Genomic DNA, 27054 nt, shown 5'->3' with positions numbered 1-27054 from the left:
AATCCAAGCACGCATTACAAAAAAACTCACCCATTATTTTAATCAAAACGATAACGGAGAGGTCTCAGCTTCGATTTTATGGGAAGCTCATAAATCTGTAATTAGGGGAGAACTAATCTCGATCTCATCGTATCTCAATAAGCAGAGACAACAGAAGCTGAGAACTCTATATGATGAGATACACTATCTATAAATTCAACATAAAAAACAGATAGAGCAACAATTATCAATCGAATTAACCACAAAAAGACAACGTCAGAAAGAAATTTTAAACTTAAAATCAGTGAAATGGTACACTTCGTGGTGAACCAGAATGTTCGTACATGGTGACAAGGCAACAAAATTCATGCTATCTAGACTCAGGCGACACCAGGCTCGTACTTATCTACACTCCATCAAATCCTCAAGTGGCCAAAGCACTCAAAACTATAAACAAATAGAAGCAGAATTCCTAAACTATTACAAACAACTTTATAATTTACGTCCAAGAGAAACTAGCCCCGATAAATCCAAAAGAAAACATACTATTAAAGCCTTTTTAACCCGTTTGAAACTGCACCAATTAACAGCCTCTCAACAACATCTATTAACCAAACCATTCCGGTTGGATGAGCTTCGGTCCACCCTGTCAAAGAGCCCATTAGGTAAAGCCCCAGGCCCTGATGGGTTACCAACAGTTTACTATAAGACCTTTCCTTTAGTGCTCCTCCCACGCCTATCAAACATGTACAATTCAGTACTGAATGGAAACCAATTTCCCACACAAGCACTAGAAGCTAAAATATCATTAATATATAAAGAAGGCAAGGACCAAGAGCAATGTAGTAGCTATAGGCCAATCTCGCTATTAAATGTTGATTTGAAACTATTTGCTAGTATGATAGCACGTAGAATAGCAGACTTTTTGCCAAAACTGATATCTACGAACCAGACAGGCTTTGTTACGGGAAGAGAGGGAAAAGACAACGCTTATAAGACACTACATCTTATGCACTATGCAAAGGAAAGAAAGCTTCCCTTAGTACTACTTGGGACTGATGCAGAGAAAGCCTTTGACAGGGTGGACTGGACCTACTTAGAGGTAACTATGGTTGAATGTGGCTTTCCACAAAAATTAACTTAATAATGAAGATGTACAGGGACCCCATGGCTCGTATCAGAATAAATGGCTCACTGACCGAAACATTTACAATTAAAAATGGCACACGTCAGGGGTGCCCCATCTCCGATACTTTTTGTGTGCTGGCGATGGAACCCTTGCTAAGGGCCATACAGCTGAATCCAGAAATTGAAGGCATCAAAATAGGTAAAACACAATATAAAACAGCGGCCTTCGCCGACGATTTTCTCGTACTGATGACAAGGCCACTCAGAAGCTTCCCTGCCTTGACAAAAATTTTAGAGCATTCTTACAAACTTTAACCCCTTCATGACCCAGCCTAATTTGACCTTAATGACCAGGCCATTTTTTGCAATTCTGACCAGTGTCCCTTTATGAGGTAATAACTCAGGAACGCTTCAACGGATCCTAGCGATTCTGAGATTGTTTTTTCGTGACATATTGGGCTTCATGTGGTAAATTTAGGTCGATAATTTCTGCGTTTATTTGTGATAAAAATGGAAATTTGGCGAAAATTTTGAAAATTTCACAATTTTCACATTTTTAATTTTTATTCTGTTAAACCAGAAAGTTATGTGACACAAAATAGTTAATAAATAACATTTCCCACATGTCTACTTTACATCAGCACAATTTTGGAAACATTTTTTTTTGCTAGGAAGTTATAAGGGTTAAAATTTGACCAGTGATTTCTCATTTTTACAACAAAATTTACAAAACCATTTTTTTTAGTGACCACCTCACATTTGAAGTCAGTTTGAGGGGTCTATATGGCTGAAAATACCCAAAAGTGACACCATTCTAAAAACTGCACCCCTCAAGGTGCTCAAAACCATATTCAAGAAGTTTATTAACCCTTCATGTGTTTCACAGCAGCAGAAGCAAGATGGAAGGAAAAAATGAACATTTAACTTTTTAGTCCCAAAAATCATATTTTAGCAACAATTTTTTTATTTTCCCAAGGGTAAAAGGAGAAACTGGACCAAGAAAGTTGTTGTCCAATTTGTCATGAGTACGCTGATACCTCATATGTGGGGGTAAACCACTGTTTGGGCGCACGGTAGGGCTCGGAAGGGAAGGAGCGCTATTTGACTTTTTGAATGAAAAATTATCTCCATCGTTAGCGGACACCATGTCATGTTTGGAGAGCCCCTGTGTGCCTAAAGATTGGAGCTCCCCCACAAGTGACCCCATTTTGGAAACTAGACCCCCCAAGGAACTTATCTAGATGCATAGTGAGCACTTTAAACCCCCAGGTGCTTCACAGAAGTTTATAACACAGAGCCGTGAAAATAAAAAATAATTTTCTTTCCTCAAAAATGATTTTTTAGCTCGTAATTTTTTATTTTCCAAGGGTAACAGGAGAAATTGGACCCCAAAAGTTGTTGTCCAATTTCTCCTGAGTACGCTGATACCCCATATGTGAGAGTAAACCACTGTTTGGGCACATGTCGGGGCTCGGAAGTGAAGTAGTGACGTTTTGAAATGCAGACTTTGATGGAATGCTCTGCGGGCGTCACGTTGCATTTGCAGAGCCCCTGATGTGCCTAAACAGTAGAAACCCCCCACAAGTGACCCCATTTTGGAAACTAGACCCCCAAGGAACTTATCTAGATGTGTGGTGAGGAGGGTTGAGCGAAACAGATCGTTCATTTTCAAAAGTCGCCGACTTTTGGCAAAGTCGGGTTTCATGAAACCCGATCCGATCACTGTGTGGGGTCGGCCATGCGGTACGCGACTTTCGCGCCAAAGTCGCGTTTCGTATGACGCGCTTGGCGCCATTTTTTCAGCCAATGAAGGAGCGTGGGCAGAATGATGACATAGGTCTTAGGGGCGTGGACGCCTATCGCCATCGCTTGTGCGCTGTGGCGATTTGCAACGTGTAACACCAGCTTTTCTGTTCAGGGACGGGGGGGAGAGAGAGAGAGAGAGGGAGAGAGAGAGAGAGAGAGAGAGAGAGAAAAAAAAATTCCCATTGACTTTGCATTGGGTTTCGTGTTTCGGTCGATCCCGACTTTTCGCCATAATCGGCCGATTTCACTCGACTTTTGAGATAGTCGAGTTTCGCAAAACCCGAGTTGACCCTAAAAAAGTAAAAGTCGCTCAACCCTAGTGGTGAGCACTTTGAAACCCCAAGTGCTTCACAGAAGTTTATAACGTAGAGCCGTGAAAATAAAAAATCATTTTTCTTTCCTCAAAAATAATTTTTAGCCTGCAATTTTTTATTTTCCCAAGGGTAACAGGAGAAATTGGACCCCAAAAGTAGTTGTCCAGTTTCTCCTGAGTACGCTGATACCCCATATGTGGGGGTAAACCACTGTTTGGGCGCACGTCGGGGCTCGGAAGGGAGAGAGCACCATTTGACTTTTTCAACGCAAGATTGGCTGGAATCAATGGTGGCGCCATGTCGCGTTTGGAGACCCCCTGATGTGCCTAAACAGTGGAAACTCCTCAATTCTAACGCCAACACTAACCCCAACACACCCCTAACCCTAATCCCAACCCTAACCCCAACACACCCCTAACCCTAATTCCAACCCTAACTCTAATTCCAGCCCTAACCCTAAGGCTATGTGCACACATTGCGCATTTGTGTGCGGATTTTTCCGCACCGTCTTTGAAAAATCTGCAGGTAAAACGCACTGCGCTTTACCGCGGATTTCCAGTGCTTTTTGTGTGGATTTCACCTGCGGATTCCTATTATGGAGCAGGTGTAAAACGCTGCGGAATCCGCACAAAGAATTGAGATGCTGTGGAAAATACAATGCAGCGTTTTTGGTTTTCCATAGTTTTACGTGGTACTGTAAACGTGATGGAAAACTGCTATGAATCCGCAGCGACCAATCCGCTGCGGATCCACAGCCAAATCCGCACCATGTGCACATAGCCTAATTCTAACCCTAATTCCAACCCTAGCCCTAATTCTAACCCTAACTGCAGCCCTAACCCTAATTCTAACCCTAATTCTAAACCTAGCCCTAAGTGCAACCCTAGCCCTAAGTGCAACCCCAACCCTAAGTGCAACCTAAGTGCAACGATATCCTTAAGTGCAACCCAAGCCCTAAGTGCAACACTAACCCTAAGTGCAACATTAAGTGCAACCCTAAGTGTAACGATATCCCTAAGTGCAACCCTAGCCCTAAGTGCAACCCTAGCCCTAAGTGCAACCCCAGCCCTAAGTGCAACCCCAGCCCTAAGTGCAACCCCAGCCCTAAGTGCAACCCCAGCTTTAAGTGCAACATTAAGTGCAACCCTAACCCTTAGTGCAACCCTAACCCTTAGTGCAACCCTAACCCTAAGTGCAACCCTACCCCTAATGGAAAAACAAAAATAAATATATTTTCTATATTTTATTATTTTCCCTACCTATGGGGGGGATAAAGGGGGGGTTATTTACTATTTTTTAAATTTTGATCGCTGTGATAGAAGCTATCACAGCGATCATAATGTACAAGGAACGAATCTGCCGGCCGATTCGGCGGGCGCACTGCACATGCGCTCGCCATTTTCCAAGATGGCGGCACCCATGGGAGAAGACCGGGGACACCGGGACTAGGTAATTATGGGGGGGTGCGATCGGACAGCGGGGGGGAGGGGGGATGGAGGGGGGGGGGGAGGGTCGGAGGGGAGAGGAGTGCAGCGGCGGACAGATTGGAGGGGTAGGGAACAGTGACGACGGCTGTAGATCGCCGCCATCAGTCGGTGGGAGGGGGCCAGATCGGGGTCTCCAGCCATGGCCGATGCTATTGCAGCATCGGCCATGGCCGGATTGTAACATTTCACCAATTTTCATAGGTGAAATATTACAGATTGCTCTGATTGGCTGTTTCACTTTCCACCCCCCCTGGGCTGTACTACCACTCCCCCTGTCCCTGCAGATCGGGTGAAATTGGAGTTAACCCTTTTACCCGATCTGCAGGGACGCAATCCCTCCATGACGCCACATAGGCGTCACAGGTCGGATTGGCACCGACTTTCATGACGCCTACGTGGCGTCATGGGTCGGGAAGGGGTTAAAGTAAATTTGTCTAAATCGGAAGCACTGGACCTCAACGTTTCCCCACATACTCTCGATAAGTTAAAGAAATTATACCCTTATTCATGGCCTAAACATTCTATTATGTATCTGGGAATTAAAATATTCAGAAACTATAAAGAGCTATTTGCACTTAACTACTTATCTCTATTCGATAAAGTTAAATCTACCATAAAATCTTGGAGAGACCAATCTTTATCTTGGACTGGGAGGAAAAATGTAATAAAAAGATTAATACTCCCCAAATTCATCCATATGTTCCAAATGTTACCCATACATATACCAGACTCCTTCCTCATTAAGATAAATTCTTTATTCCTCCAATATATATGGAAAAATGTTAAATCGCGAATAGGCTATCACATACTGAGACTATCTAAATCAAACGGCGGAATGGGTGCTCCTGACATAAGGAAATACTATTATGCCGCAGTACTGTCACGAGCAGTTGACATAATCCGAGGCACTCAGAGTAAACAGTGGTTGGCAGTGGAGAGTAAACTTTCGCCTTTACCTATCAGACCGCTTTTATTGACTTGTGTAAAGGAGCAACCACCCCCCACACACCCCAACCCGCTCACTTATCAAGATCTGGATGAAAACATATAATATCCTTCTTCCACCCTCGTCTCCGTTACTTACTCTTTCGGACATACTAACACGTACAATTAAAACAGCAGCAAAAAGTGAAAGCAACAGACAACAAGGGCTCGGTACGCCTGTAGACCAAATAATGGCAGATGGAATGCTTCTTCCATTATCAGACATTAATAAACTAACAGGCCTTTTGAACCTTAATTTTATACAATACTCAACTCTTAAAAAGTCATTGAAACAACTACATTATAATACAGATTCTACTCGAAATCTTACACCTTTTGAAACTTTATGTGCTAAAATAACAAGACCCTTAAAAATACTTCCCACAATATACCAAACTCTTCTATCCGAGAATCTTTGCTTAAAAAGAGCTTACATAACCAAATGGGAGAAGGACCTGGGCTACCAATGTTCTAAGGCACAAGTGCTACATATTTATAAACACTCGCACGGTCCTACAAGCTGTGTGAAAACTCAGGAAAACTCCTATAAAATAATCTCTAGGTGGTATACATCTCCGACACAAATTCGGACCTGGAAAGTAAATACTCCAATCTTGTGTTGGAGATGTGAAAAAGGAACTGGAGATTACATACATTTATGGTGGTCATGCCTGATTATAAAACCTTTCTGGACATTGGTAGAGTCGATCATCCATGAGATCACGGGGAAAAAACTGAGACTTACGCCCCAGATTGCACTACTTAACTTCCCTATAGGGCCCAGATCATCCTCGTTACTCTACTTTAGCCTACAACATTATAGCGTCAGCTAAACTTTTAATCCCGACATATTGGAAGTCAACAAGCTTACCCACCCATTCTCTATTATCGAAAATAGACCAACGATATGGAATGGCTGAATTAATTGCCTCAGTAAATCATACGAAATCCACATTTGGAGAGATATGGTGCCCTTCGGTTCTTTATAGGTCTAAACATCATCTGGAAACCGAAGATTGACCTTAATGCTATCTAAAGTCAATGTATGGTGCTTACCCCCCTTTTATCCTCTAACTTACCCCCCCCCCCCCCCCGATCTCCTGTTTAATCTCTTCCTTTCATTTCATTACAATTACTTTTCTTCTTGTTTTTTCTAGCTGATAGTAATTTAAGGACAAGTTATAATGGGGACCTGGTCCCTCTTTTCTCTCTTTGCTTAATGGCGTAACCAATAACTGTTTTCTTATACTTGGCATTTAAATGTCATTTGCTAAAAATACAGAGCACCAAATATGACAATTTATATCCATGATCAAGATCCTCTGTATTTGATTTAAGCTCTTATACCTGTTTGAATGTCAACGCCAGCTACTGGTTACTACTCATAATCACTTGTTGTTTCCTGTTATTATTTGTTTAAATTTAATAAAAAGAACATTGAAAAGAAAAAGACAGACTGTCGTTGATACGATTTTTCAGTGTTGTCCCTATATAACATGCAACAGTAATCTGCCATCATTGAGTCATTCCAAAAACCCTGGTAGTGGTGTTCATTACTTTAAATGTCCTGGTGAAACCGCTCGCCTTGTTCATCACTTACATCCCCAATATTTTGAGAGAAGAAATCTAAAAGTGAATGCAAAAAGTGCATTTTCAGAGACATGCGACATCCAAGATGCATTTAGCAGTTCCTCAACACCTTCAACATATACTGGAGATTTTTTTTTCCTAAGACATTTTCACAGATCCACTTGAAGCTTTTCCAAGATCTCAATTCCTTATTTAGATTTCCTTCAAACACACCATCTCTCATAAGCTCTCTGATCTGAGGACCAACAAATACACGTTCCTTCAATTCTGCTGGTGAAATTCTGGAGAATTTCTGTGAAATGTACTGGAACCCTTGTGAATTTGTCTTTGCCATGGCGTTCACAAAGTTTTTAATCAATCCCAACTTTATATGTAGTGGAGGAAGAAATATTTTTTTTTGGAGCAACTAAAGGATTATGCTGAACATTGTCTCTACCTGGAGCATAGATGTTTCTCTGTCCCCAATCACGACAAACATAAAATGCTCCACTGTATTTCTATTGTCCCATAAACACAAGAAGCAACAATATTTTGTGAAACCTCCTTGCTTTCCCATTAGCAGACCAATCACTTTCAAATCTTCACAGATATTCCACTGATGATGCATATATTGTATAGCATCCAAAAGAACTGACAGATTTTCATAGCTTTCCTTTAAAAGACGTAAGTGAGCAATAGAGATTGATGGTTTCTTATTTCCATTGTGAGCAACACTGCTTTCAAACCTCTCTGGAATGAGTCAATAAACAATAGCCAATCTGCAACAAAATACTTTTAATTCAGTTCTTCAAAGAGGCCATTCACATTGTTACAGTACACCATTGGTCCATCAACTGTGAAAAATTGTGTTAAAGGTAATTCTGTTTCGGTAATAACACACTTTGACAATCATGAAGCTTCTGTTTCAACCGAGATGCAAGAAGTTCAGCTTTATCTTTTGACAATGAAAGGTCTTTGATGAGATAATTTAATTCATGTTGAGTAAAGCGTTCTGGCTGCTCAATCAGGTACATACTCATCTTGACTTGAGGTCTCCATGTCTTCGCCAGTAGCTGTTAAATTATGGAATCACCCTGTAAATTTTCATAACCAAAACTAACACCTGCATCAAATTAGATCTGCTCGTTACTCTGCATCTAAAAAGGAGTGATCACAACTTGGAGAGCTGTTGCAGCAAGTGGATTGACAGGAATCATGGCTCCAACACCAGAGATTTCAATTGAAACAAAGGAGAGGATTATCAAACTCTTAAAAGAGGGTTAATAATCACGCAAAGTTACAAAAGATGTTGGTTGTTCACAGTTAGCTTTGTCTAAAATCTGAATCAAATACAAACAACATGGGAAGGTTGTTAAAGGCAAACATCCTGTAGACCAAGGAAGACATCAAAGCGTCAAGACCAGAAACTTAAAGCAATATGTCTCCAAAACAGGAAATGCACAACAAAACAAATGAGGAACAAATGGGTGGAAACTGGAGTCAACATCTGTGACTGAACTGTAAGAAACCGCCAAAAGAAAATGGGATTTACATACAGAAAAGCTAAATGAAAGCCATCATTAACACCTAAACAGAAAAAAACAAGGTTACAATGGGCTAAGGAAAAGCAATCATGGACTGTGGATGACTGGATGAAAGTCATATTCAGTGATGAATCACGAATCTGCATTGGGCAAGGTGATTATGCTGGAACTTTTGTTTGATGCCATTCCAATGAGATTTGTAAAGATGGCTGCCTGAAGAGAACATGCAAATTTCCACAATCATTTATGATATGGGGCTGCATGTCCGGTAAAGGTTCTGGGGAGATGGCTGTCATTACATTTTCAATAAATGCACAAGTTTATGTTGATATTTTGGACACTTTTCTTATCCCATCAATTGAAAGGATGTTTGGGGATGATGAAATCATTTTTTCAAGATGATAATGCATCCTGCCATAGAGCAAAAACTGTGAAAACATTCCTTGAAAAGAGACACAACGTCAATGTCATGGCCTGCAAATAGTCCGGATCTCAATCCAATTGAAAATCTTTGGTGGAAGTTGAAGAAAATGGTCCATGACAAGGCTCCAACGTGCAAAGCTGGTCTGGCAACAGCAATCAGAGAAAGTTGGAGCCAGATTGATGAAGAGTACTGTTTGAACCTCATTAAGTCCATGCCTCAGAGACTGCAAGCTGTTCTAAAAACAAGAGGTGGTGCAACAAAATACTAGTGATGTTTTGGAGTGTTTTTTTGTTTGTTTATTTTTCATGATTCCATAATTTTTTTCCTCAGAATTGAGTGACTCCATTTTTCCCTATGAATGGTTAAAAAAAGTAACCATTACTGACTACTAGTGATGAGCGAATATACTCGTAACTTGAGATTTCTCGAGCATGCTCGGGGGTCCTCCAAGTATTTTTTAGTGCTTGGAGATTTAGTTTTTCTTGCCACAGCTGAATGATTTACATCTGTTAGCCAGCATAAGTATATGTGGGGGGTTGCCTGGTTGAAAGGGAATCCCCACGTGTACTTATGCTGGCTAACAGATGTAAATCATTCAGCTGCGGCAAGAAAAAGTAAATCTCCGAGCACTAAAAAGATACTTGGAGGACCCCTGAGCATGCTCGAGAAATCTCGAGTAACGAGCATATTCGCTCATCACTACTGACTACCACATTTTTTATTCTTGATTTCTTTTAGTGTTTCTTAAAGCCAGAAAGTTGCCATTTGAAGTGACTTTAGTTTTGTGCCATGTCTGTGATCAGCTTTTTTTCTACAAAATTAAACAACTGAATGAACATCCTCCAAGGCCGGTGATTCCATAATTTTTGCCAGGTGTTGTACAATTAGCCAATTGAGATTTAAGGTTATTGATTATGTTCCTCACCTAGGATGAGAGGTGGACAAATGCTACAATTATTTCCTTAGATTAGTAGGGTCGACTATTTTTGTTTCTGCATTACAGAATTTTATCTATGACTGAAGTAGTGAATAGTATAACATGGACAAGAAATGGTTACTTCCTACCGGGAAAATTAATAAGCAGGCACATTTAATTACCCATGTCTCCCTTTTGATATCAATCAGGGGAAGGAGGTCATTAAATAAATGTGGTGTGAGGTAAAACATTTGACACCCTAGGATGGATTTGATCTGAAGTGTTATCATTTTGGTGCCCACTAGAATTCTCTTCCAAATAGTTACACTTTCTGCTGCTGTTATATTTTGAATTAGTGGCTTATAGATAGGCTGGTGTGCATGCTGGGGGCAGAGTAGTGCACATCAGACATTGGATCTGATTTATTGGTGGCATTGGTGCCTTGGATAGTACACCTGACGATGACTCTATTCTTTGTATGGTGATGAGAGGACGATATACGCTGGTTACTCAGCCAATATAACCAAGATAAGACCCTTTCAATTCAAAAGCAATACAATATGAATTACAATATGCCTGACCGATAAGGGTCATCATCACTAGTTGTCTGAGAACCCATATAGTATGATGCCTATAAAATCCTTATAGTATGATAGGATTAGGTCGAAACTGTAACCCCTTAACCCCTGGAAGTATTTTCATTTTTGCTTTTTCGTTTTTTGCTCCCCTTCTTCCCAGAGCCATAACTTTTTTTTTTCAGTCAACGGTCAATATGGCCATGTGAAACTTGTTTTTTGCGGGACGAGTTGTACTTTTTAACGACACCATTGTTTTTTAACATATCGTGTACTAGACAATGGGAAAAAAATTCCAAGTGCGGTGAAATTGCAAAAAAAGTGAAATCCCACAGTGTTTTTTTTTTTTTTTTACCATGTTCACTATAAGCTAAAACTGACCTGTCATTCAGATTGTCCAGGTCATTATGAGTTCATAGACACCAAATATATCTAGGTTCTTTTTTATCTAAGTGGTGAAAAAAATTCTAAAGTTTGTTTAAAAAAAAAAAAAAAAAATTGCACCATTTTCCAATACCCATAGCATCTCCATTATAATAAAGCTACTATATGGTGGCCCGATTCTAACGCGTCGGGTATTCTAGAATATGTATGTATATAGCAGCCACATAGTATATAGCACAGGCCACGACATATTCTTGAATACCCGATGCGTTAATACAGGCCACGCAGTATATGACAGTGGCCACACAGTATATAACAGGCCAAACAGTATATAACACAGCCCACGCAGTATATAACATTGCCCACATAGTATATAACACTGGCCACGTAGTATATAGCAGCCATGCAGTATATAACGCAGCCCACGCAGTATATAACACTGCCCACATAGTATATAACACTGCCCATGTAGTATAGCCATGTAGTATATAACGCAGCACACACAGTATATAACACTGCCCACGTAGTATATAGCAGCCATGTAGTATATAACGCAGCCCACGCAGTATATAACATTGCCCACATAGTATATAGCAGCCTTGTAGTATATAACGCAGCCCACGCAGTATGTAAGACAGCCCACGTAGTATATAGCAATGTTGGCACTATATGCGTGGTTAAAAAAAGACTTAAAATAAAAAATAAACATATACTCACCTTCCGAAGGCTGGGATTCCTGGGCATGCGCACTGCGTGTGTCAGCGGGGGGACTTGGGTGAGTGGCTGACACACGCAGTGCGCATGCCCAGGAATCCCAGCCCCGCACTGTGCATAATGCATAACACAGTGCGGGGCAAAGATTACCGAGGTGGGTGGCCGCACTGCCAGCACAGGCGCAGTCTGCAAGCCTGGCTGGGACCTCAGACCGCCAGAGCTTACTGCGCCTGCCCCACAAATATTTACACAGCGCCGGCTTTGAAAAGAAAACAGCGCGGAGGGGGCGGCGACCATCGCCCCAGAAGAGATGAGTGACAGCAGTTGGGCGCTTCACAGAGGAGGCTTCAGACCCGCCTCCGTGGACAAAGACAGGTATTTTTGCAAAGTTTCAAACTGCTTTATTTTAGTAATACCTGAACACAAAACTAAAAGCCACCTTGTTAGAATGCGGCATTACTGCTGCACAAGGTGGCTCTTTTAGTTTATAATGGCTGCAGGGGTGTGACAGTGGCCCTTTAATTGTTTAAGCTGCATGGATTCCTTAGCATTTTGTCTTTGCCGCCTTTAACATGGGAGGGCTGTGGAAGCTTTTCAATTTCTGGACAACCCCTATAAGTCTTGTTCAAATTTCCCATGCAAATGGAAAAAAATAAATAATGTATATACTCGAGTATAAGCCGAGATTTTCAGCCCATTTTTGGGGGTTGAAAGTCCCCCTCTCGGCTTATACTCGAGTCATACCCAGGGGTCGGCAGGGGAGGGTGAGCGGGGGCTGTCTAATTACACTCACCTACTCCTGGCGCAGTCCCTGCAGGTCCCTGGTGCCGGCAGCTCTTCCTGTACTGAGCGGTCACATGTGACCGCTCATTACAGTAATGAATATGCGGCTCCACCTCCCATAGGGGTGGAGCCGCATATTAATTACTGTAATGAGCAGTAACGGTGACCGCTCAATACAGGAAGAAGCTGCGGCGCTGGGGAAGCAGGGACCGCACCACGCCAGGAGCAGGTGAGTATAACGGGGAGGGGAGCGCAGTGCTGCGCAATATTCACCTGCTCCTCGTTCCGGCCCCGCTCCGTTTCAGCATCTTCTGCAGTGACGCTCAGGTCAGAGGGCGTGATGACGTGTTAGTGCGCACCCTCTGCCTGAACGTCAGTGCAGGAGACGCTGAAGATGGAGCGGAGCCGGAACAAAGTCAGGTGAATACTGAAAGTGCTGGGGGCCTGAGCGACGGAGAGGTGAGTATTTGATTTTTTTTTTAATCGCAGCAACAGCAAATGGGGAGTGTCTGTATGGCGCATCTTATGGGGCCATAATCAACGGTTGTGCAGGATTATATGGGGCAAATATCTTTATGGAGCATCTTAAGGGGCCATAATCAACATTTGTGCAGCACTATATGGCGCAAATATCTTTATGGAGCATCTTATGGGGCCATAATCAACATTTGTGCAGCATTATATTGGGCAAATGTGTCTATGGAGCATCTTATGGGGCCTTTATTAACCTTTATGCAGGATTATATGGGGCATATTTTAATATGGAGAATCTTATGGGGCCATCATAAACTTTATGGAGCATTATATGGGGCTCCTGATTCAATATGGATATTCAGAAACACAACCTACTGATGGCTCAATTAGTTTTACTTTTATTGGTATCTATTTTTACTTTTGACATTTACCGGTAGCTGCTGCATTTTCCACCCTAGGCTTATACTTGAGTCATTAAGTTTTCCCAGTTTTTTGTGGCAAAATTAGGGGGGTCGGCTTATACTCGAGTCGGCTTATACTCGAGTATATACGGTAAATCAAGCAAATTTTGTCTGTATTATGGCAAAAAATAAATCAATGCAATGGATTCCTCTTGTGTATTCTGTATAGAAAGGGTCAACTTCAAATTTCTGCCATGGATTCTCAGATAACCGCACACCCAGGACGCATGAACATTATGCATTATTGTTGTTAAAGTGAATGTTCCCCTTAGATTCATTTTCAAATACATCTTCACAGGTGTGGGAACGCTGGTTTCCTGATACTGCCCTCAACATGCCTTGCACAGCCTAAGAATCCACCAATAAAGGGACAGCCTTTAGTTTCCAGCCAACTTTTCCCCATATTCATAGCTCGCGGTGCTCAGTGACTGGCCACAATGATGTCAACATGACAGCACTGCTGCAAATAATACATTGTGGCAGCCGCCAGAACCACAGCACAGGACACTGGGAGATTAAATAAATCAGAGTTTGTTTGTTTTTTACATCGAATTGTGCAGATAGGCAAAAGTTTTCTGAAAAGGGACAACTCATTTAGCTACAATATTTACAATTACAAATTCAGAACTACTTATACAGCCCTGTTTCTCTTTTTTGTGATTCTTGCTCTATTTGTACTTCTCTCATTCATGCCCTACATTTTCTGGCCTGTACTCCTTTTTTCCTTACTTCAAGAAACGTTTTTAAAAAAAACATTATGCACCAATATTAGTTGAATAATCTCTACTATAAAAAAAAATTATGAGATCTATTGCTACAGGAATATTTAACAGGATGATTGTACTTACCTATTACTGTACATAAAGCCATATCAACTTATTTACCGCGGTTACACCATGTTAAGAATACATGTAAAGAACCATGGAATAAATGGCGGTATAATAATAATATATTACTTCTTTACCTTGGCATACATAGCTCTCGCGATAACGAATATCTGGACAATACTTAAAGGAAGGCACAATAATAGGATTTATGTAAAAATAATTACCGCAGCTAATCAGGGTTTAATTTTTATAACAGATGATTGAATATATCTGTATAAATTGACAGTTGTGCTAAACACTTCGTCGTCCCCAGGAATATAAAGTGAAGAAGACCCTTTACTAGAACATATGAATAAAGCCAACATCTGAACGAAGTGCTGAGTGCCACTCACCTTATAACTGGTTAGATAGCATGGTTCAACATACAAATGCATCGTGTTATTGGTCATTTTACGATTGGTGATTTTGTAATCAACTTTGTTACTATTGAGATTCTTCATAGGAAAAATCAAATTTATGTGTGTGTTGTTCGCCGGAGCATGTTGTGTTATTTGAACCTTGCTATTTCCCAGACAAACCACAAACTCAATTATCAAGAAAGTATTTACCCTGGAAAAATGAATTATTTTCCAATCCATGATTTTTTTTTTTTTTTTTTTTGGTTAATTGAGTCACCAAACCCCAAAACAGAAGCAACAAAGTGATTAGTGTGGTGCAATCAAAGAAGAGATTGTTGCCCTTCCCCTTGTGGTTAGTTTCTTATAGAGCAAGACACAACAACAGGATGACAGGAGAATTGTGTCTGTCCTACCTAGATCAGTGGCTACCGCCCTGGAAAACTTTCTGCTTTTGCTCTTCACTGCAAATAACATGTCAATATAAGCTGTCAGTGTCTAATATGAGGACATCTGAAACTGAAAAAGGCTGAGTAATTATGAACAACATCAATACTGTACCCCTTTCTATAAATAATTCCATTGCCTGTTCATCATATTTGGGAGAGCCATAACCTATACAAGTGAAAATAAAATTTAATGCACACACATAGCAAAGAATCCAGCCAGACATATAATGATGCAATGGTGGTTATAGAAAAGCAAGGTTAGTAACTGCAGTTATTTACACATTGAAGGCATAATGGAAATTACTTAACTGACACACAATTATAAGCAGCCGTGGATTTTATTTTTACATACAAATTACAAGCAAATTAAACATTTACGCACCATTTGTATTATTCACACATTTTACAGAGCGAATAAGCAAGCTTTTGCAAAAGAAATAAAAATAACACCTAGTTATCACAGGCTACAGTATCAAACCAGTCACATATCCCACCCCCTGCTTTCAACAACTGAAGAAATTCTCTGAAGTTATCTTAAAGGGGCTGCTCACCACTAGGACAACCCTTTCTTAAGCTAAATGTTAAAGCTTATACTCACCTCCTGTGCCGGCACTGTTCCAGCGGTGTTGAAACTCACTCTCCTCGAGGCTGTGAAGCGGTGTTGTGACACTGGCCCCCAACCAGCGCTCGCATCACTGTCTCCGCCTTCGTATGAACTGAACATGAAGATGAAGGCAGGGTTGCAGCTGATCCTGGACTTCCTCTTCATGTTCAGTTTGTCCGAAGGCGGAGACAGTGTCCACCTTAAGTTGGTGAAGTTTGATTTCTTCATATGATATTTATATTCATGCATTCCCCATTCTTTGGCTATGACAGCAATTGAACATCATCTAAGTAAGTATAGTAGCTATTCAGATTCATTGAAATGGTTCATTCTTGCGTCTCTACATTATTTACTAAAGCATAATTTTTTATGTTTCAAAATGAGTACTTCATCCAGACCATGGGTGCTCCTATGGGGTCTAAATTCTCCCCATCTTTAGCCGTTTTATTTATGGCACGGTGGGAAGAAACCTACATATTCACAGATGATAATCCATTTCTCCCATACCTTAATTGGTATGGGAGATTTGTGGATGATATTCTGCTAATTTGGCAAGGGGGTGTGACTAAGTTTTCTGATTTCATGCTCTATTTGAATAACAACAAGTGTAACCTGTGTTTCACCAGCGGCATTCCATCAAACGAGGTTTCATTCTTGGATGTGCTCCTTACAGGCAGCAATACAACACATAGGGTTAATACTTCTCTTTATAGAAAAGACAATTCTGGAAACACAATCCTGATGTCTTCAAGTGCACACCCTCGACATACCATTCATGCCATTCCTAGGGGTGAGCTCACGAGAGCGAGAAGAATTTGCTCTAGTGAGGAAAGTTTCCACAAGGAAAGTCATCTTAGTTCTGATAGATTATTTGATAGGGGATATAAAAAATCTAATATAAGACATGCATTCAGATATGTTTCCAAAATTCCACGTGCTGATTTATTGTATTCTGACAGTGAAAATGCAAGTGCCGCTCCTGAAACGCAGATTACTTTTTCTACCGCTTATAGCAGTCAGTACAATAAAATTAAACAGATCATTCTTAAATATCTCCCTGTAGTCAATCAGGACAAATCTTTATGCACAATTCTTCAGAATGGATGCAGAGTAGTGGCCAGGAGAGGTTGCACACTGGGGAATATTTTGTCTCCCAGTATGGTGCGCCAGAAAAAAACTCCCACATCATGGCTATCAATAAAAGGTTTTTTTAAATGTTCTGGCAACAGATGTAATGTCTGCCAATTTGCAGACAACAAAAGAACTACTTTTTCCTCGAATCACAATGTTACTTATAATATAAAATCATTTATTAATTGTGATTCTGACCACGTCATATACTGCATAAAATGTAAGGCTTGCAACATTTGCTATATAGGTTACACCACAAGGAAAATCAAAAAAAGAATTTCATAACACATAGCAAATATAAATAATAATTCAGGCTATTCTGGGGCTACGAAACATTTTATTTCTGTACATAAAGGAGACCTATCAGATTTTTCATTTTTTGGCATAGAAAGGGTTAGTCAGTCACCTAGAGGTGGAGATTGGAAGAAACAATTAGCACTGCGGGAAGCCTTTCGGATTCTGACTTTAGACACTAAACATCCACACGGTATGAATTACAGGAATTACCTTTTTTACATATATTGAACTAACAGATAGATCTTGCGGCAATTTAAAGTATATATTTATGCAATTTCAGTGTATTTGAAATAGGAGAAAAAAGTCTTGTTATGTGTGTTTAGCTGCAGCCTTTTTCAATGCAATTGATTGCTATGTCTGTGATTGGTTCCTTGCTATATATAAACCTGTTCATCTATATGGTATTAGTTCCTATGACTAAGGGCGCCGTGGTGCGCCAGAAACACGTCAGGCAGAGAGAGTCTCCCTCTCTCTTTTTTAATATTGTTTTTTAAAATGCTTCAATAAATTTTGGATATTTTACTTACACTGGATGGACGTGCTGGATATTCCCTTTTCCTTTCTTCTACTTCAGCTGAAATCACCAGCAGGTACTGCACCCACCAGTTACATTCATTTGCAACGGCTTACAGATGCATATCTCGGCGTGTCAAGCTCCTAACTTTTCCTCTCCCCCCCTCCTCTTTTCTTGAATATAAATCAGAGTCTCGAGTTTGAAAGAATATAAGTCTTCATTATGATACTATTATGCAGAAGTGTCTGTCTTCCTTGCAATTCCAGGACTCTATTCAAGAATTAAGAAAAATCAAAAGTTTCTTGTGTACAAAGAAATTGTGCAATGTTATTGTACATTGAGCACACAAAGAAATCTATTCCAAAAAAACTGATCTGCATCACTGCTGTGCACACCCTTTCCCCATTCCATAAAGACATGTTGGCCACGTAAAGTAGGTTACAATGGTAACCATTGATATTTCATGTCACATGGATAAATCATTTGGGTGCAAACATTTGGGGGAATTAATAATTCCTTCTGCACCCACCAGTTTCCAGGAGTCAAAAAGTTGTTAAATTGGTAGCTGGATGTTTTTGTGAAAAAAGTGAGTGAGGCATTGCAAATAACAGTGCACAACAACCGAGCAACAAGTTTATAATGCAAGCCTAATTATACATTAAAGCTGGAATCTACGTCAGATGATAGCGGGAGCAGATTCTTTTTTTCTGAAGCACAGGTTGTTATAGGATGTGCCAAGTTTATTAAGAAGGCTGTAACTCCTAATAAACTTGGCTTATCTTACTCCTGCGGGAATTTGGTTCAAGACTGAAGTATTAAACGCAAGTATTGATAAAATACTTGGATCACCGAGTCATATGGTTGTGAAAGGCAGCAGATTATTTCAGCTCCTGGTCATCTAATAAGCACAGACATCACAGCTTTTCCAAGATAAAACAAAATAAATATTCTTGGCTTTGCTGTACACTCCCTGACAGAAGTTATGTCACTTTATCCAGGTTGTGTAAATAAAAGCTCATTACCGGACGTTAAATTCATCCATTGGTTGTACAAATTATTCTTTTGAAAGCTGAAACCCTCTAAAATGTGGTTTAGGTTAAGAAAATAAATCAGCATCAGTGCAGAAATATTGATCAGTTAATGGACACAGAATGGTTAGATTTTGGCAAAGGCAAACATTTTGTCGCCCACAAAGTAATGTGATATTCAAACAAAAACAAATATACAGTATGTTGCATAACATTGGTGAATGAAGTTGTGGTGCTATTAGAGTCATATTTAATATTTTGTGTGACTTCCATGAGCTTGAAGGACTGCATTCATGCGGTTCAACAATGATTCATACAATGTATTAATGAAGTCATCAGGAATAGCACAGCATGCAGTCTTACATGCCTCCCAGAGTTCATCTGGATTCTTTGGTTTTGTCTTCCAAGCATCCTCTTTCATCCTACCCCAAACATGCTCAGTAATGTTCATGTCTGGTGACTGGGCTGGCCAGTCGTTGAGCACCTTGATCTTTTTTGCCTGGAGGAACTTTGTAGAGATGGATGTATGAGATGGAGCACCATCCTGCTACAGAATTTGACTCCTTTTATGATTTGGAATATAAGAGGTAGCTAATACTTCTTGATATTTTAGGCTATTGATATTGCCTTCCACCTTGCAAATGTTTTGCACACTCTTATACTGAATAGTAACCCCAGACCATGATCTTTCCACCACCAAATTTAACTGTTTTCTGGGTGTATTTTGGATCCATACAGGCTCCAGTAGGTCTCCTGCAGTATTTGCGGCAGCTGTGGTGTAATTCTACTGAAGATTCATCAAAGAAATCCAACTTCTGCCACTTTTCCAGCATCCATCTGTTTAGCAGGCTGTGGGACCTTGCAAATGCCACACAGGTTTTTTATTTGCCTTTTGTTTAGTGCTGGCTTCTGGGCACTGATTCGACCATGGAGGCCATTTCGAGACAGAATCCTACAAACTGTTCTAGTTGACACAGGGACTTGAGGTGACCAGGCCTGTTGGAGCTCTGCTGCAGTGGAAGAGGGGCTTGCTTTGGATTTCCTAACCAACAAACGTTCCTCCTGAGCAGTTGTCTTGCGGGGTCTGCCAGACCGGGGCATGTCAAACACATCTCCAGTCTCTTCAAATCTTTTTTTAATTGTTTGTACTTGACGCTGAGACACATTAAAGGTGCCAGCCACCTCTGCAGTGGATCTGGTCTTCAAGCACTTGATAATCCGGGCTTTGGTGGATTTTTGGCATGTTGTCAGAGCTCAAGTTTCAGTTCAAGTGAAGGTCTGGGGTCCTGGGTTTCTTTTTCTACGCACACAATAATTAACCAATCATTTACTGAGCACAGGTGAGGATGTAAACTAGGATTGGGTGCATTATATGACCAGGCGACAAAACTTTTGTCTTTCCAAAATCTGACCATTCTGTGTCCATTAACTGATCAATATTTCTGCATTGATGCCAATTTGTTTTCTTAACCTAAACCACATTTCGGAGGCTTTCAGCTTTCAAAAGGATAATTTATACAACAAAAGGATGAATTTAATGTCAGGTTATAAGCTTTTATTTACATAACATGGGTAAGCGACATAACTTCTGTCAGGGAGTGTACAGTGCGACATGCTAACAGGACAACAATTACTAATTATGGTTGTGACTAGGTTGTGTGATAATATTCTTATAGACACATCCACGTATAGACCTCTAAAAAAAGACCCTACCAATGAGTTTATGGAGGATCTGAAAATACTTTTGACTGAGACAAATAATGCTGGGTTAATATCAAAGAACAAGTATGACTTTATGCTTCCAAAATTTCCAGTGTTGGCTGTGTTTTATTCACTGCCGAAGGTGCATAAGGGCTTGAGCCCACTAAAAGGCCGCTCAATAGTCGCTGGGATTGATTCAATCACGCAGAACACTAGTGTGTACATTGATAGAGTGTTAAGACCTTTTGTGGTCTCATTACCCTCCTACGTTAGGGACTCCTCGGATCTCCTCCTCAGGCTTGAGGACATAGTCCTTAGCGATGATGTGTGCTTCGCCTCCATAGATGTGGAGGCGCTTTACAGTAATATTCCGTATGGCTGCTAGTATTTTCCTGACATCAAGGGGTACACAGTTGTCCCGACACAATCAGTGCATTGTTGGACTACTTGAATTCGTGCTCAAGCACAATTTTTTTGCTTTTGGGGGAGGGTTCTTCCACCAGCTCAGGGGTACAGCTATGGGGAGCCCTTGTGCTCCCACGTATGCTAATTTATTCCTGGGCTGGTGGGAGGACCAATCAGTTTTTGGTGAGGACGACACATTTTGGTGGAAACCCCAAATATTATTTTGGGGTAGGTACATAGATGATGTAATTGTATTATGGTAAGGTAATGTGTCATCATTCTCCAAATTTGTAGATGAACTCAATAACAATGCAATTGGTCTTAGGTTGACCTATGAGTTCCAACGAGACTATTAATTTTTTGGATCTGAAAATTTCTAGGGGCAGCACAGGCCGGATTGTTACTGAAACATTTTACAAACCTACTGCCACTAATAATCTATTACGTTGGGAGAGCCATCATCCTGCAGCCTTGAGGAGGGGTATAACGAGGGGTCAATACCTACGTATGAGAAGAAACTGTCCCACTGACTCTGCCTTTTACCGACAGGTGGGAGACTTGAGGGATAAATTTGTTGATAGGGGATACCCGTTGGGGGTCCTAAATGAGGCCTTTAAGAACTCAAGTACTAAGGAGAGAGCCCCACTGCTTGTTAAAAAAGCAACGGAGGAAGGTGGTGACGATCTTAGAATTATAGTTACTTTTGATAACCAATCGTATAAGGTCAAGAATGTGATCCAGAAACATTGGGGAATTTTAAAAATGGACCCAGCCTTACGGGATATAGTCCCTGATGTACCATCTATCACATATAGAAGAGGGAGATCAATTCGTGACCAATTGGTCCATAGTGCCTTCTTCCCTCAAAAGAAGTCTCCTACTTGGTTGGAAAAAAGACATAATGGCACCTTTAAATGTGGAAAATGCAAATTTTGCAAATATGTCTCTAGGAGTTGTACTTTTGTAAGTTCTTGCACTGGTAAGATCTATGATATGAGGCAATTTGCCAACTGTAAGACAGAAGGGGTGGTCTACCTATTCCAGTGCAGCTGCCCCATGGATTACGTGGGTAAAACAAAACGGGAGCTGCGCAGGAGGGTAGGCAAACATATAGGAGACATACTTAACGGACGAGATACCCCTATTTCCAATCATATTAGGGGGACACATGGGGTGATTAGAAGTGCTGTAGTTTTTCAGTGATTGAAGTGATCACACCACCGGTTAGGGGTGGAGACTAGGATCGTCTAATTTTGCAAAAAGAGGCAAAATGGATAATTCGGATGAAAAGTATGAAACCACAGGGCTTGAATGATCAATTGCAATTTGGCTGTTTTGTGTGAGTTTCTGCTAACCCGCTCTCTTATTGAGAATATCTTATGGAATATAAACCCATGACCCATTGTCCCAAGAGTGGGGTTGGTCATTATCATTTAGCTTTATTTTTATCCATTTATGTATCTGGTAGTGCACGGTCTAATAAATGGTAGGGAGGTTTACATATAAGTGTTCTTTTTGGCATACTCTGTATAACTATATACTTAATATATTCCCTTTGTAATGGGTAAGTTCTTGAAAGTACTTATCTATAGTATTTAAATTCATTGCGGTGGTTTCCTTTGGGCAATGTATGCCTTTTTCTAACACATGCGCATTGGTAACGCTCCAGCGCTAAGACTTAACTTTATAGTCCCATAGGGGTGTCTTAATTGGGAGTGCTTATGCGCCTGCGCTGTATGGCACGCTGTTGCGTTACAATGAGCGTCATACTTTTGAGGCGCTGACATATGACGTTGTTGAGTAGCGACCGTTCTCTCACAGACAGTGAGAGTAACGGGGCATGCGCAGAATGATACGCATTTGCGTTCCAGAGGAGAAGCGCCGACGTTAGGACAGCCGTAGACTGGCACTTGCGCAGTGAGTAATCTCCTGCAGCAGGTTAAGGACCCGGAAGTTATTGCACTAGCGTGGGTCACAGGACGCTGATGGGCACTATGAGGAGGTTAGTGGCATGATATATAAAGCGCAGTGGATACTACGTGCGCAAGGCTGATTGGAACTTGTGGTCAGGGATGGACATTGTTCCCCACTACTGCATCGCACACTTCCTCTGAAGTGACTTATCTTCTTACCCTTCATTCAGATAAGTGATATTTTTCTAGTATGTCTCCTGATGAACCGACCTCGGAGAAACGCGTCAAGATGAACATACTGAGATAAGCATGTTTATTGTGTTGTGTTTATGTATTATCTAGATACTGGGGATTTATGCATATTATGTGTTTCTTGTACACGTCTATGATTGGGTGCTATAGTGTATCCTCCTAAATGACTGTACGCTCGGGCCTGCTTTTTTGTACCTTTTCGGTTTTTGCCATTTGGCAGTGTTAGGGCTTACTAGGGCCAGACGACAGGAGCGGGGGCGCCATTTGCGCAGAATATTTAGGGTGCCAACCCCCGCAAGCAGGTAGTGTGCATCTAGGGACAGTGCAATAGGCTATAGGCCATATGGGGATATGTGCAAATATATATTGAGTGTGCGTTACTGAAGATTTATTACAGCACACTTGCACTTTATCGTTATTCTGTGCCCCTATTATATAGCACACTGGTCAATTCTATTTGTTTGTCTGTCTGTATGGTCTGCTGTTTGTCTATTTTTCCCACACTTTAGGGTTGTTCAGGGTGAGTCAGGGCGAGCCTACATTGAGCGGAGGCACCATTGCGCAGGATTTATAGGGTGCCAACCTCCGCAGCAAGGTAGGGCACAGATAGCCAGTATATTAGGGACTGAGTGCACCCTGTATCTTTTTTCAGCTAAACATTGGACGTTTTTTAGGTCGTGAATGTTGTCGTTTTTTTATCTTTATTAATAGTAAATGTTACGTTTTATTGTGTATTGGATTTGTTTATTTAGTGCTGCTTGTCGGTGAATTATATATTTCCTTTTGGGCACTTACATCATTTTCTCTGTGATACTTTGTGACTAGGTTGAACACAAATAACAGATTGAAGTGTTTGCATCTATAACTTCTGTTTCTTTAAAATTGCGTTTTTTTTGCAAATCTGCAAAGGTTACAGAAAGGCTGCTTTTTACTGCAACTTGTTGTCACCACACTGTAAAAATCACTGCTCTGTTTTATACATGCTTAAATATGCAGTAGCTGCAATGAAAGGAGCAATATTTACCAGCCGTTCAAATTGGTGGCCGACTATGTAAGACATGAGCAGGTAGGAACTTCTAGAGATAGGGACTCTCTTATATGACAGCTATCCAGTCTAAGTTTTGGGAAATCCAAAGTGGCGGCTTCCTTGATTATGTGAATATGGGCACAAATTGTCCATAGGAGACAACCTGCTAATGGAAAGCAGCTGCTAAAAGCTTCAGACATGTAACAGAATATTTTACCTGTTACAAAATATATAGGCTGTGGCAGATTCCCATTGCAATTTTGCCAGGGTCCCCAGCAGTCTCAAACCTGCTGATCAGCTTTGTGCTGAAGAGCAGGTTTAGCACAACTGCTGGTTTAAATCTTCTAATGAAAGACACACAGTTAGTGGAGTTGACACCATTGACTGTGTTTTGCCTTCACAGCCAAGGTCAGTGCAGGGAAAGGCAATGTGGGTATTTCAGGTGAATAGAATCAGAGGCACTTCTGTGCACAGCTGGGTGGTAAGGAATGTCCTATGCAATGAAAACTACACCAGCATACAGAAAGACTGCAGCCAGACCCCCACTGTTCATGAAGTGATGACATATCCCAGCAATATGCAATCGCTTTATAGGTTGAGCCTATCTTAACACTATTGCCAGCTTCCCTGCATGGCCTTCCCTCCCCCTCCATGCAGGGACGCTGGCATACTCACTGCTCAGGCCCCGCAGTGTGGTCCTCATCTGCTGGCACAATTTGTGCACGCTGCACTTCCTGGCAGCGCATTCGCTTCCCCCTTCTTAAAAGTGCAGCGCACATATAGTAAAATGCCCACAGCCTGTTGCTGAGAGGCATGTAGTATAATTAGTTCACCTGCAGGATGGCTCCGAGCCAAAATCTGAGAGTCATCCTGTATAAAAGACTCAATCTCCCTTGGGGAGTTGCCGATGCAACAGCATTCTTTAGTAGGAAGTCTCCTCTACAGGTTAATTGTTGGTCTGATCCTGGTGTGGCCAGCGTCCCGAACCCCTGGTCCCAGTGTGGCCAGGTCTTGTTCCCAAACTCCCCTGGTCCAGGTGTGGCCAGAACCATGAACACTGTCCCTATTTGAATCTCTGCGTAGGTACCCTTCTGCAGTGAACTCAAGCTTAACTTCTTAGTCTGAACGGAGCCCTATTCAGTGTCAGCGTACCAGACAAATGGGGTTAGCAGCTGCAGCACCGAGTTTGGTAATATTATATTATTAATACACCTAGTAAGTATTGGGATAGGATCTTGGAGATTGGAATACCCCTTTAAATCGAGAAATATAGTTAGAAGTTAGGACCAATTCTTTTCGGAACAAAACAATGCTGTCAAATATTAGAATATGTTACACTGGTCGATTTTCTGTCAGATTCTAACGCTAACAACCCATTGTTCACAGTAATTGTGTAATGCAAATGCATTGAGTGACTGAATTATTCGTCTAAAAACACTTGTTTATCAGGCATGTATCAGTTTAGGCGAGCAAAAAATTTTTTTGAACAGCCTTTGAAAACTGTAATGTAAATGGAGATTGTTTGCTCATTTCACGACTTTACCGACAAAATAATTCACGCCCTAAATATGTATCTATGAATAAAGTGCAAGATGTAAAATATAACGATTGCTATTCAAACTTTTCATTTACGATGCTCATCCTGTATAAATACGTGTCTAACAGTTAGTCGTGAGTTATGATTGCATTGTTCATCTTATAAACAATTATCTGTTTGTGTAAATAAACTTTTAGCCGCTTTCACCTGTGGGTAAAATATTGGTCAAGTAAAAAAACTTTTGAACAGAGCTAAATATTCCACTTTATATTTTAAGATCCTATTTTAAGATTCTCCCATTCTTCTGAAGCTCCGGCCCCTGGTTTCCTCGCATGGGCAGGAGCACTTTCCCTTCCTGTAAAATTCTTCTAATGAGCCAATAAATGTAAAACTGTATCTGCATCCAAGTACATGAGAAGTACAGATATACAAATCTGCATCTTGATTTTAGCAGAACATTGAAATCTTATCTTAAATCAATAACACATTAGGGCCATGGTTCATTGTTGTCTGTCCGCTTTTCTTCTAGAATTAAAATGGTTTTAGTAGTGACTTAGGTTATGCTTTATTATCTAACTTTACTTGTTTTCATTTTTTGAGGGGGAAGGATGGAAGGTAATCGCCATTTAACCAAATTTATTTTCAACTTTTCAAAATGTTGCAAAACTTTATCAGAATGGAGTTTGGAAAGAAACCATTGATATAAATGGCTATGACTAATCGGGTTCTCTGAAAATGTGATCAAAATGGACTCCATCACATATTTAAAGCTGCAACCCATTCTAAGCACGTGCCTCAGGACAGATTTGCAGACTGAAGAAGCAGAGTGAGATGTGTGTCTCAACTGCTTGGCCGAGAAGCATGATCATGAACAAGCACTCCTGGTTCTCTCTCTGACTGCTCCTTCACTGTATCCTTTGCTGGCTCCTTCTCCTCTCATCTTCCCCTTACTGTTGGGGTTCATCAAGGATAGGTTCTAGGCCCCCTCCTCTTCACTTTGTATACTGCCCCTTTTGGTCAAACAATTAATAGATTTGGTTTCCAGTACCATCTCTATGCTGATGACACCCAATTATACACCACTTCTCCTGATATCACGCCTGCCTTTTTAGAAAACACCAGTGATTGTCTTACCGCTATCTCTAACATCATGTCCTCAGTCTGAAACTGAACCGACCAAACTGAACTCCTCATGTTCTCTCCCTCTACTAACCTACCCTCCTCGACATTGCCATTTCCATGTGTGGTTCACCATTGCTCCCAAGCAACATGCCCGCTACCTTGGGGTCATACTTGATTCCGAGCTTTTAACCCCTTTACCCCCAAGGGTGGTTTGCACGTTATGGACCGGGCCAATTTTTACAATTCTGACCACTGTCCCTTTATGAGGTTATAACTCTGGACCGCTTCAACGGCTCCCGTTGATTCTGAC

The 27054-nt window shown here is 41.0% G+C and overlaps 1 protein-coding gene across 5 annotated transcripts in view; it reads right to left on the bottom strand.

Annotated features, from left to right (window-relative positions):
- STXBP5 (syntaxin binding protein 5) overlaps positions 1-27054 on the bottom strand; it is a 544022-nt gene that overhangs the window by 49748 nt on the left and 467220 nt on the right. For 2 of the 5 annotated variants that reach the window (XM_069769165.1, XM_069769167.1), the window contains 2 exons: positions 15326-15379; positions 15181-15228 (listed from right to left, as the gene is read on the bottom strand). The exons of 2 other annotated variants lie outside the window; for them this stretch is intronic. In XM_069769165.1, coding sequence (XP_069625266.1) covers positions 15181-15228; positions 15326-15379 — 102 coding nt within the window. The remainder of the gene's footprint in view (positions 1-15180; positions 15229-15325; positions 15380-27054) is intronic. One more of the 5 variants, XM_069769166.1, reaches the window with a different exon arrangement.

This window comes from Ranitomeya imitator, chromosome 5 (genome assembly GCF_032444005.1).
Source record: "Ranitomeya imitator isolate aRanImi1 chromosome 5, aRanImi1.pri, whole genome shotgun sequence".
Taxonomy (NCBI): Eukaryota; Metazoa; Chordata; class Amphibia; order Anura; family Dendrobatidae; genus Ranitomeya; species Ranitomeya imitator.
Note: the sequence above shows the minus strand (reverse complement) of the source record. Positions and strands in the feature narration are given on the sequence as shown.